The 13,126-nt window shown below is 36.6% G+C and overlaps 1 protein-coding gene across 3 annotated transcripts in view; it reads right to left on the bottom strand.

Annotated features, from left to right (window-relative positions):
• LOC117963457 (SLIT-ROBO Rho GTPase-activating protein 3) overlaps positions 1-13,126 on the bottom strand; it is an 81,644-nt gene extending 68,518 nt beyond the window's left edge. The window contains exon 1 of one of the 3 annotated variants that reach the window (XM_058988698.1): positions 12,443-13,126. In XM_058988698.1, coding sequence (XP_058844681.1) covers positions 12,443-12,509 — 67 coding nt within the window. In that variant the 5' untranslated portion in view covers positions 12,510-13,126. The remainder of the gene's footprint in view (positions 1-12,442) is intronic. The other 2 variants (XM_058988696.1, XM_058988697.1) reach the window with 2 other exon arrangements.

The following is a 13,126-nucleotide window of genomic DNA, read 5'->3' as shown; positions in this document are numbered from 1 at the left end:
CTTCTGGGGGTCGGTGGTCCTCCATGATCCGGCCTTGGTGACCTCTGACCGAAGTCGGAGGTCGCGCCCCAAACGAGGGCGGCTCCTATTGGTCCAAACAGTCAATCCTCCCACACTACACTTTACATCTTACAATGCTAAGCTGCGATCTTTGAAATGATGTTATGGTGACTTCCTGAGACAGGCTTTTTCGTAATCTTCTGTCTGGTGTTCATGCAGTACATCCTGTAGTACAACAGACTGCATCCATTAATAGAAATTCAGAAGAAATTAAACTTTCCTTTGACTACATTTAATAAAACAAATCTGAGAATGGGTTTTCACCTAAACAGCGAGTGAAAAGAACAAAACACCTAAAACCACAATGCATTGTGTTTTACATGTTAAAGTTAATCATAACCCAACTAAATTAGCTCACTGCCAAGATAATTAAATTGTAATTTGCAATATACTGTATGTGCTTTTTAACTACTTCCCCCAAACAGTGTTACAGGGGAACTGTGCCATACTTGAAAAGATAAAACAAATGTAATTCTGTACAACATTTCAAATCACGTCTTAAAATGTATCTGTGTTTGCACTGGCTTAACTGCTGTGTAAGATGCATTTGTAGGGAAGATGCTGACTTAAATCGCATTGTTTTGTATTGCCAATATGGCAAACTTGTATACTGTATCCTTTGTATGTCAGCCATATAAAGGAATTGTTATTAAACATTAAAAGTGTTGCTTTTTAAACTTCAGAATTGTAAACCCATTTACTACCAAATAAATGTTTCTTTGAAAAAATCAGAACCCAAGTTGTATTTATGTAATTTGATACATTACATTTAGACTTAACTTATGCTGATAACACAATTAGAGCTAGTTATCATAACAATATACTTAAAGAGAACATTAAACAGGTAGAGACCAGTTACAAATGCTACAACAAATGACGAAGACCTCTAATTGGGGGCAGACCCCTTGTAAAAAATAACGTTTCAGCCACCCCCCTCCCACCACCCCCCAACCAATTATTTGGATTTCAAAGGGGTCCTCTCGCTACCTGATAAAATCAAAATGAACACAAGTCTGGCACACTTCCAGATACAAGCTTTCATCAAGGAGAAAAGGTCTTTCTTTCATGCTAATGCCTCAGGAGAAAGAAAAAAAAAACAGCATGTTATGGATTATTATTTTAAAGCAGAACACTGCTGGTTTGAAGTCCATATATAAAGAATTAGGAAACAATTTATGTCTGAAAATATTTCCAGTGCGTTCATGAAATAAAACTGTGTAGTGAGTAGTTTACATCTTGGTCTGAAAATCCGAGACAGAAATGCAATTCAGTAAATGGTCTCCATAAAAAAAAATTATAAATAAATCGATTTTTCATCCGATTGAAATTAACATTTTCATTTGCATTATATAATCTCCCTGTAGGAAGGTTCAGAAACTTCCTCTAATACAATCTTTTGTTTCTGTTAATCCCTCAACAAATGAGTGTAGTGATTTGACAAGTAAAAAATAACAATACCTAACTTAAATGTGTATGTTTTATTTTGCACATGGGCACTTTTAACAGCTTGTGTAAAGGTTAAAAAAGAAAACATTTTTATAAAATCATACTTCAGCTTCAATAAGTGCATTTGGCATCTGCAAATATCCAGCACCGTCGAAAATTCAATATCAGCCAAAATGTCTGAGATTGTTTGTTTGGTTTGGTCCTGCTCCACAAGGCTTAAACTGCAGGAGTTTTACACACAAGGCAACACTGGATATTCAACCTTACAGGTGTAGAGGCAAGAACAATATGCCAAACATTGGATAACTCCCTGACAGCGCAGAGCGACTCACGTTTTTCCAGCATGTGGCACATGAGCTTTATTCCATTTTACTGGACATGTTTAGAGAACTAAATATATATTGTTTGGTCATTTAAAAATGTGAATATCACTATTATCAATACATCTGACACATTTTTGGCAGTATAGCCATCCACACGTGTCAGATATGTTTGACACACATTGCAAATGACTATCAAGTTAACGTCAATTGCCTCAAATTAAAGAAACAGAAGTGGCGAGGTTGTGTGCACTGTGCAGTGTGCCGGGGAAGAGAAGCCCATAACAATATACTTTGATGGTGATTTGTTCAGACACACAGATGGCCTCACAATTTTAGAATATCTGCTGAAACGCAATTGGATACAGAATAAAAAACACATTTTTAGGCCTCCTGTATAAAGCATTAAATGCAATGTACTAGTTTCTGTATCCAAGACTTCTAAAGTACCAAAATACATTCATCAAACACAATTTTCATTAACAAATAAATGTCATTAGCAACAATGCTACTATTGTCCTCTTCAGCTGTCACAGTGGCACCATGAGTTGAATTATGGTAGAGCTTGTTGAACATTTGCTTGGTTTTGTTACTTGAGCTTCCCCGTCTTTTTTTCTTCTTTGGACAGGCAATATTAGCAGAGGCAGTGAAAAACCTGTGTTGAGAATTAACTTTAAAATGCCAATAAACCTACATAGTGATATGTTATCCAACACTGAAAATAAAACTTAGTATCTGGAAGCAGAGGTACACAAATCATTCACTAATTGCTAAATATGCTAGAAGCAAGACAAAAAAAATGATAAATGATAAATGAATCTATCCATCCAATATTCATTTATTCATTTATTTTAATCTATGTAATTAAGCAACTTCACAACAGGAAAATATGAAAAACTGGCATCCAGAACTCTCCCAAGAGCCCACTCTTTCCAGGCCTCTAATGGAAGGCAGCCAACAGGACAAGCAACCTGCTGTCTCCCTACCAAGCCCAGCAGGGCAGTGAGACTCAGAGAGCAGGCGGAAGATAAATAATGGACAAATCTAATAAAGAGACAACCTCCTGATGCAAACGGAAACACATGGCCAGGATACAGAATGATTTAGGCTCTGAGATTTGTATATTTCCAAATACTTTATTCAGCTAATTTTGATTAGAAAGCAGAAGAACGTCAGTATAAATCCATTTACTGGCTGTTATAAAACTGAATACACAGCCTGTGAAAACAGATAACTGCCTCAATGTACAGTATACCACTGTCATCCTGTTAGTGTGTATATGATCATATGTTCTGACGAGCTGCTTATCCATGTGGGATTCCTACAGTAATTACTGCCGGCTCTGCTCATCGGATTAAAGAGACTGCACATGTACAGTTTGGAAAGCTTTGCCAAAATCCTCTGTGAATTTTGAACGGTGGCGATAAAAGAATGCAGATTTGTGCAACTTGGAACTCAGGTTTTAATATCTGCCCCTTGCTGCCTGCAGTCCATTTGAGTGAGGCCAGTTTAGTCTTGTTTTGAGAACTTCCATTTTGAACTTCCATTCCGCACATTAAAACTGATGGTTTCTGAGGCTCCTCGGTTTTATTCTGCTTAGCATTTCTCTATTTAAATGCAAATCATGTCTTTTCTCTGAACAGTTTGAAAACACTAGAAGAACTGCTGAACACATGTGGCGGAGGGCCTCATTTCTTCAGAGTGATCTACATTCATTTTTATGTGCAATACTGTGACACCCCACGTTCAAGAGAATCACAGTATATTGAAACAGGTTGAAATAATTCAACCCCTGTGCATTTAATGCATATCATTTAGCCATGGTAGTTGCATTCAGCTCAAATTAACATTTCGGTTTTATTGGAATTATTCTAGTGCAGTTAGCAACTTAAAATCACATTGACTATTTTCCAGAAATATAAAATACTTCTGGTTTACTTGGCAAAATATGATCATTTCTGCAGTAATTGTGAAAATAAAACAACTGGTTGACTATAAAGCTCAGGCCCAGAATGTTTACAGCTTTCTATGTACTCTGTTCTATCAAAATGAAAATGATAAGCATTCAGTTGGTTTGGCACACCCTTCCCCCTTCATAATTTTTTAGCGACCCGGTCTGCTTAGACATGCATGTTTTATTAAATGTTTGCTAAACCCATATATGCACTGTATGCAAACAACATAATTGAGGCTTGCATGCACTAAAGGGTTTATAGTCAGCAAAACAACAGATCAGTCAACTCATGCCTGCAAAGGCAGACAAGCTTGAACTGATACGAGATGCAATTTTAATTAGCTTAAGAATCAAGCTTCAGAATCAGAGCTTAAAAGCTCCTGGAAAGATGAACTGGTATTGTCGCGGCAACAGTAATGCTTCTGAGTAAACAAGTATTGGGGTGAGGTTGGATAAAAAATGAGTTGCTCAGGTCTTATGTTTTTTTTTATTTTTTTTTTAGCATCACTAAAAAGATTAATTGCCTCAAAGCCATTGCAGGGTGTCCCACAGTATTAACACAGGTTAACAGCAAGAAACTGCAAACAAGCAGTTTTGTTACCATTTAACTAAATTGTGATTATTAATAGATTGCCAAGTTGTAATGGAAATCTAAATAACTATAACACATTCTTAAAGTAAATAATGGGCTTTAGGATCGTGCTTCTAAACTACACACTATTTAGATTAATAACATAGCCTCATATATTGCTGAATTATGACATTTTTTTTACACAGACAACATGTTTCCTTGTAAAACCATGCTTCTATTTTAAGAGGATTCTTTAAACCCTGTAAATGTTTTTTTCATCCATCTTTGCTAGGGAAACTGTGCATGGAATATGGACCAATGACCAACGGCAACAGAAAACGTGAAAATACGATATTTTAATATCAAAGTACATGGAACACATTGGAGTACTTGAACAGACAAGGAATTAAAGACGTAATAACATTTACAGGGTGGAAACAATACATGAATACATTAGGTACAGCAGCACAGCATTACAAAGGTCCAACCAGTGGTCAAGTAGACCATGTCCAGTTTTCTGTGTTATAAAGTTTTCTGTGTTATAAAAACTGTACAGTATATACAATAATAGACAGGGGCAAACCTATGTTATTTACCATGGGCCACCCTTATATAAATGTACTGTTAAAAAGCATAACCAAGTATAGTAAAGCAAAGTGAAAGCTGGTAAAGCATATGCAAGCATGGTAAAGCACAGTGTGGTATATAGTAAAGGATATTAAAACTTGTAAATGATGGCAAATGAATAGTACTAGAATGGTAAAAGCATGGTAAAACTACAACATTACTGTGCATAAAACATGTATAAGGGCCTACAGTAAGTGGAATCAATTGCATGCATACATGTATACGAGAAATGTAAAAAAAAAATTAATCTGATTATCTTTTTAAAATGCTCTATGCATGCCACATAGTGTAACTGGCCCAACAAACAAAAACCGTTTAATAAATGCTGAATTCTGTCATCATGCACACTCAAGGCATAATTGTCCTTAAACCATTGAAAGAAATATGGAAGGGATATAAATATTCAGTCAGCAGTGAATCTGCACTCAAACAGATTCAAGATTTGTGAGTGGAGGTGGATGTCTTCCAGCATTAAGTAAAACATGTATTTCAACAGTCACATGCACTGTTCAAGGAGGTTAACTCAGTACTTGAAAGCATCTCAGGTCAAACAGCTGAAGGATCACTTCTAAACTCACCAAGTTGCATTGCTTTCCTATGATAGCAAAGTTGAATGTTTAAATGGTGTAGTTTCTGTATTTCTAAGCACTGCTATAAGATGACACACTTGACTAGTTTCCACATTGCACAAGTTGAGCCACAGGTGATGCAAAGCAGAGGGGTTAGTAAATTACACAACACAGTACAGTAGAGAAAAAGAAACTATATTAAGACCTGGCACTGTTTATATAATTGAAACAGACCACATTGTCTGATAATATGAGATGTCAACTACCTTTTAGGTCATGTATGCAGTACTAGGAAAACTTAAGACTCTCGTTATTGAACCAAAGTCGTAACTGTACAGTATATTCCGATGAAAATAAATAAGAAGTTTTGGCGATTGTACGAAGAGTGTGTTTTCACACTCATCATACAATAAAGTTCAAACCTGTTTCCAAAATTACATTTTCTCCTGATATGTTATTATTATTATTATTATTATTATTATTATTATTATTATTATTATTATTATTCAAACAAATGCAATTGATTTAAGTGAATTCAGCATTTCCAACTCAAGTCTCAGATTTCTTTCAACTTGGATAATCACGTTTGATTAGCTCAAGTGAAGATTAATTAATTAAAATCAACCCTTTTTTCTTTCCCTCCACATGGCATCCTGTTCTGATTACCTCTCCAATTAACCTTCAGTAAAAGAAAACAAGAAATGAAGAAACATGACTGAAAATTTGACAGTTGTTTAAAGTCACAACAACTAGGAAACTTGGCCCCTAATAGGTTTTCCAAAGGTAATTTCTATAATAACCTCAAGCAGATGCTTTGAAATTGCTGTGCTGTATGCTAATGTTCAATTCACTTGAAAGAAAACATTGTTTACGTGGGTTAACAGGCAATATATTCTACTGGCACAGAAACTAAACAGATTTGGGTACAACATACAGAGTTATCTTGCCAGTTCTAGAAGAAGCCTTTACATAACTGAATAGTAACACGTTTACAGGGAAAATACATTTCCAACCTGATTTCATAAAATTTAGCTGATGTTTACTTTAACCCAGTTTCACTTGCTTTGCTAAACACCTATATTTTGCGACAGACGTGTAAATATAGTGAAAGTCATATTTACTGCAGTCAAACGAACAACCTTTCCTTAAACACCAACATGCTTTCCAAAACCCTTGGAAGAAGCCAGAGACCAATAATCCAACTGTCATTTGTTATAATGTATTTTCTCTATAGAAAATGTAATAATAATAATAATAATAATAATAATAATAATAATAATAATACTTTTACCTTTAACATGGTTTTGCTTTATTGTTTTATTTAGTAGGAAAACCCATTTAACCTTGGAACAACATCCACTTGTGACTAATTCTAGCCTTTGTCGTGGAAATGCACAATGCACATAAAGAGAATGGAGGTGAGTTGACCTAGATATGAACACAGATTTTCCAAACGAAAGATGGTGATACAAGGTCCCAATAAGTATATAACACCCACGATATTGTCACTTTAATACCCATCACCCATACTACTACAAAAAAGTTACTGACAACTAATATTTTAGATATATGCTATAGAAGCAACAGGACAAATCCTTTAAGATATCCTAATCCTGGCCAATCTTAACAATTACAATATTAGTAAGGTAGATTTGTGAACTATCACACTGGCCATCTGACTCTAAAGCCATGTTTCCTTTTTCAAATATTTGAATAAGAATACTGTACTAGTCTTTTATTTCCACTCCAAGTACATTAACATACCCAAAGTGGGCGGTATTTTACTGCATTCTTTGCTGCTATTTCACCTCAAGAATGGATCTCTTAAAATGTTGTGTGTCTGGTATATCAATTGATTTGATGAGCAAATAAATCACAAATTCACTAAGAGACTTGAATGCAAATAAATGTTGGTTTTCATGCCCAGTACACAACTTTTTTTTATATCCATCTTCTTCTAATTCAGCAAATATTATTTAGTCCACTCCCAGTCCATTTTTTAACATAATTCAATTGTACAGTGTTTCTTTATACTGAGGTCTTTTTATTAAATTTGTATACAGCGTTGCATTGATGTGGTTTGAAACTGCCATGTGGAGTTCTAATAAAGCCTCAGATACTTTGCACATTGAAGAAGCAGGCACAGTTTTATCTTGCACTTGTAAAGCTGTGGTCAGGGACTTTCGCGATGGCTTGCAACATTTAGTATTATTGCGATTTCATCTTGAGTCTCTAAAGTTGAACCGCATTTTACAGCGTATGAAGAAGCAGAAACAAAGTACTGTATTATTCTTACACCCGAAGAAAAGAAAACGGAAAGAGACTTTGCCCTGAGCACGTCTGCATAGATGCTCTGTCGTGTTAAGATCCCTTTCCACATAGTCCAGTCCCTAAAGCTACAGCATCCTCCATCAAGGCTGACTGTATCATGTCCTCATACACAATTTATATCACTTTACTGTGGAGATTTATAGTATGCCTTTTTTTACAGGGAAGGTGAAATTGTCTATGTATCTGTAACAGAAAAAAATGCACATTTAATTGATTGGCCAAATATTTTAATACATTCAAAAATGAATAAATATTTCAAAGGGAGATTTTAATGTCAAGTTGATATCTTGTATCGAGGGAAAACAGAACACAATGCTTTTAACTTTGATATCAGATCTCGCCATTACTGTGCGCATACAAATGTTTTAACCCTAATTTGTAACCCTCAGAAAAACACACATATAAAGTTTATATGTGGGTCAATATAAAGTTACATTTAAATAAATAAATAAATGTGACCTTTACAGTGATTTGAGCAACACACAACTGCTCTTGATATTTAAATGCTTCAGTGTTGGGCATTGCAGGGGGTCAGATTTAGTCTGGCTCCTCTCAAGCTGCTTATCCCATAACAAACTCCCATCTGTCCAAGGAGGGATACCCAGGAAGGCTTCCCACTCCAGTCAGTCTGCATAATTGAATTGAAGTGTCATCCAGTAAATCAGATGCAGCACAATATAGTGCAACGTTGTACCAATCATGACAGTCACCAATGCGGAAAAAGCATTCCCTTGAGGTAATGAAAAACAAACGCTCCATCTAGTTATTCTCCATTGGTAGTAAGTGAATAACAATGTGCTAAAAATGTTCCATCCCCAGTTATTTTGCGTTTATTTATCAGTCTCAATACTTGGTGAAGGGTAGCACTTCATGACGGACACATTTACTTACAAACCACACTGCTTGCAGTTTTTTGTAAAATTTGGTTTGTATAACACAACAGCCATCTGCAAGAAGTACAAGTAGCTGGGAAATGCAAAAAGTCAGTCGTAGTAATAGCTTGTCTTTAAACTCAGCCGTGGTTTCTACTATCTACATAATGTATTATTCCACTGCAGTTAAATAGTAGACACATATGACAGTGAGGCGATATAACATCTTTAATATGCTCTGTTAAACCACAGAGATGATTGATACATATGATACAATTGAAAGATTAGCAAGTGCTACTTTCCTGCGTGTTAATAGTGCTTCCTGCATGATTGCAAGCAAATGTAAAAGCTGAGAAATGTAACCAGGTTAAATAAAGAAAAAAACAGAAACTGGCTTTATTTAACACAGCCAAGTTTGTCTTCTTCCATATACCAGCCTAAGGACCAATGGAAAATGAATATACAAAAACCTCTTAAAGCCCATGGAAAATTCCATCAACCACAGATAACAGCATATATTGCATATGCAGGAAACACCACTAAAACAAAGAACTCATACACTGTAGATGAATATCTTTATATATGTATTTGCATATCTTCAAATTAATTAAAGACCCAAGTGCTTTACTAAAATGAAATAGGCTCTCATTGTACTGTTACAGACAATATCAGTTTTTGGGGGGGGGGTTTACAAACCTGTAAAGCCCTGTAACACAGGGAATATCCGAGACCTCACTGGAAATTTATTTTTTAATAACTCTGTGCTGTTCACAGTTGTAAAAAAAAAACCCCAAAAAACATATGAACTGTTTTTCCACATTCTATGCATATACTTCTCATTGCTGGGATCCAGGGTTATTAAAAGGGGTATTATTACCTCAACTTCTCCTCAGCTGCTTGGCTGGAATTCCTGAATTAAGCAGTCAGCGATCCCAGACTGCCAGCTGAGCCAACGCTAAAGGAAATATTACTTCAGATAATGCATGAAATATGTATTGGCCACTTATAAACCAGATCAAAGGTCACAATTACTCAAGGCTATGTACATTTATGTTTATACTATTTTTGGGTAGCACCCAAGGGTATCTGCAGTAGGTACTGAGTTTTAAATAGATTTCAAAGGAGTAACCTTATAAAAGTATCAAATGGTGTGCAAATAGTTAATTCTACGGTAACAGTGCATTATATTATCACCCGTTGTCTTAAGTACAAATATTGTAGACCAAGGTTTCTTCATTATACATCCCCCAAGTATCAAGAAGAATGGCTTGGATTGAACTGATATGTATTGCACGTATTATTGACTTGTTTCATGTTCATTAGCTTTCCATTTCTACTAAATACAATTAAGCCTCCACTGAAACAAGACAATAACCAGATTAACCAGACCTGACTTCTGCTTTCCTCCCTTGACCTGCCTTTATTGGCATACCTCAGGCAGCTTTTTATCTGTGTAAAAAAACTGACCTGGTTTCCATTGCCATCTCATTTTTCCCGCTCTGGAATCGTTTCTATATGGACATATATCTCTTATGGTTGAGCAAGTTAACAGACCTTGGAACCATTTCAGCTTAAGTGCTAGCAGTCTCGGGGGGGGGGGGGGGGGGGCTCTGAAATGGAAATGTGACTATTCTAACCAGATGCTTATATGTGCAATACAAGGGGTCTTCCAAATGAGGCTGTTTGCACATCTGACAACCTACTGCTGTTGTGCTACACAAACAACAGGAATGGGTGTCCTCCCTCTACAGTGAACGAGTAGGGTATTGGATCTCAGTGTGTATGAAGAGATTAGATTCATGAATTAAAACAATACAGTTATCCAGGAGGTCAATGGTCAGAAAAAGCCAGCAAAAATGTATAAGCTCATGTATCACATTTTGTATTGCATGTTTTTAAAAATGCATTAATGTCCCTTTCAATAATCTGCACAGCGACAATCCCACTTGCGAACTGGAGTTTTCCTGTCATTTGTTCCATCCCAGCATGACATTCAAATCAATTCAATCTTTTTCTGCGCCTTCTGCATGCAATATAAGACAGTTCAGAGTACATTTATTAAGAGACAATAGCATTACCACCTCTGTGTAAAGGACTCTGCAAGTAAGTAAAGGGGATTGTGTTCTGAAAGTATAATATTGTCATAATTATCATTTAAATATTTCAATTTGGGATTTTCTTATTAATAACTGGTTCTCCTAGTCAATAGGGTGTGCTGACTGCTTGATGAACTGATCATAACTCAACTGGCTACCACCACAGTTTATATCCATGCTGTAACCCTTAGGCTGTATGGTGCCTCTAAAGGGTGGCTGTCATTTCTCATGAGGGGCCCGCCACTGGCAGCACAGCAAAGCAAGAGTGATCGTGCCCTTAATCCTGATGGTCATATCTGTCCTCTTTGCTGATGGATTTCTAGAGCTCCTGTACCTCTTTGACATGCACCCTCTTTCAAGAAGGATGCTCCTGCGTGGGATTAAATGTGGCCCATGTATTATATTGTGTATATCTTCCCACAATTACAGATTCTGAATCTTTGAAGGGAATCTCCATGGCTATAAGGCACTAAGGAGTACTGTAACATGTACTTCTGTACAAAGTTACTGTAGCCCAAACATTGCACAATACAGAAGTTTATTTAAATAACACTGCAGTACAATAGTTGTACTTTTCCCTCTGGTTCACTTAATACTAGAATTTTACAAGGGGGGGGGGGGGGGGTCCTTGAAAAATAACATACACTGCTATAATTTAGTTAAGTATGTTAAAAAAAAAAACAAGACCAATCTTCTCAGACAGGGGAAAGTTTGTATTAAAATGCTGCTTTTGTTGTGATTATTGTATTCCATCATTCTTGTTGGCAACTACAAAGGCTTAAAGCATAAACAATGGAACACAATTACAAAGCCCCCTTTCAGATCCACCCATCTGTCTGTGTGCTGAACCTCTGATAGAAACTGATCGACACCGCAACAACCATTCTCCCCAGCAACAAAGCAGCACAATGCTACTCATTGAAATGACACAAAACAAGCAGCAACAAGACAGACCCACACATTAGAGGTGAAAAAATGATGATCAGCATCCAGACTAGCAGGCAGTCAAACTGTCTAGTAACAATTGAAATTACTGATGCTAACAGTGTACTTTAATAAGCACCTATATTTGACAATTGGGAGCATTTGAGGTGTTTCTGGAAGGAGGGAACGTTTTACTGATAACGAGTAGTGTTTTCTACTACAGTAACATATTGCCAACCACAGTTTTCTTAACATAACACTGGCATATGTTTCCAAAATAATAGTTCAGCAAATCATTCACCAAATGGGCAAGTCTATATATGTAACTGAGACAGAATGAGTCACAGATCTCCTATCAAAGGTTCTCCTTAGAGCATGAAGGCTGAGCGATCTAAGTACGGTACCTTATGAACGACATGCAACTGTCAACACGTTCAGCGGGCGTACACTTCCATGGAAATGACATTCCCGAGTCAACCTCATTATTCCACTTCACACCGCTGCAATGCAGCTTTACCATACCATACAGCGGCACAGACCATTTGTAGAGTCTGCACTGTCCTACTTCAAACTACAGGTTACCTACTCTTGCATTTTCACAATAAGAGCAAGCGTGCTGGAGAGATAGGGGGGGAAAAGAACGATCATACAGCGCTATTAAACACAACCAACCTTTCACTTGAGTCTCGTACTCTGTTGTGATCTCCTTGTCCTTCTTGTATTTGGTTTGAGATGACATGATTGATTCCAGAGATCGGAAGGCTACGATGCGACTCCTAAGAAGTCCTCCTAGGTTGGTTCGCTTCCCCTCGATTAACTGGACGTTTAGTCGGTTCAACAGCTCCCAAGACTGAATTGTTATACTTATTAATACTAGAAATCACAAATCCTTTTTTTTTTTTAATTCCCCTTTTGGATGTCACTACCGTGTTTGCCAAATGAGACGCGTTTCAAGTAAAACTTTGCAGAGATTATTTTTTTTTTTTCATGGAAATCTATAACAACAGTATATTATTTGAAGTCGCAAAGCAATGCTAGTGCTATGAAAAACAAGGGCTCCTCCTAATAACGTGCCATCCAAAGTGCATCAGCAGCAGCCTACTAGTGGAAGCTTCTTGAACGATTTCACCCAAGAAAACAGTCAGATTGCGAAAGATCCCACGTTATGCATCCTTCCATTCTTGGTGCATTTTATTTCAGCGTGCATAGCTAAAATGAGAACTATGAAGGCGCAGAACAATCGCTGTGAATCATCTGAATAGCTCTGTGCACTGAAGATTTTTTTGCTGCAGGGTGAATTGAGAGAGACGTCACAACACGCTCCTCCCATATTTCTTTTTTTTATTTTCTTTTTAT

The sequence above is a fragment of the Acipenser ruthenus genome, chromosome 16 (assembly GCF_902713425.1).
Source record: "Acipenser ruthenus chromosome 16, fAciRut3.2 maternal haplotype, whole genome shotgun sequence".
NCBI lineage: Eukaryota > Metazoa > Chordata > Actinopteri > Acipenseriformes > Acipenseridae > Acipenser > Acipenser ruthenus.
Note: the sequence above shows the minus strand (reverse complement) of the source record. Positions and strands in the feature narration are given on the sequence as shown.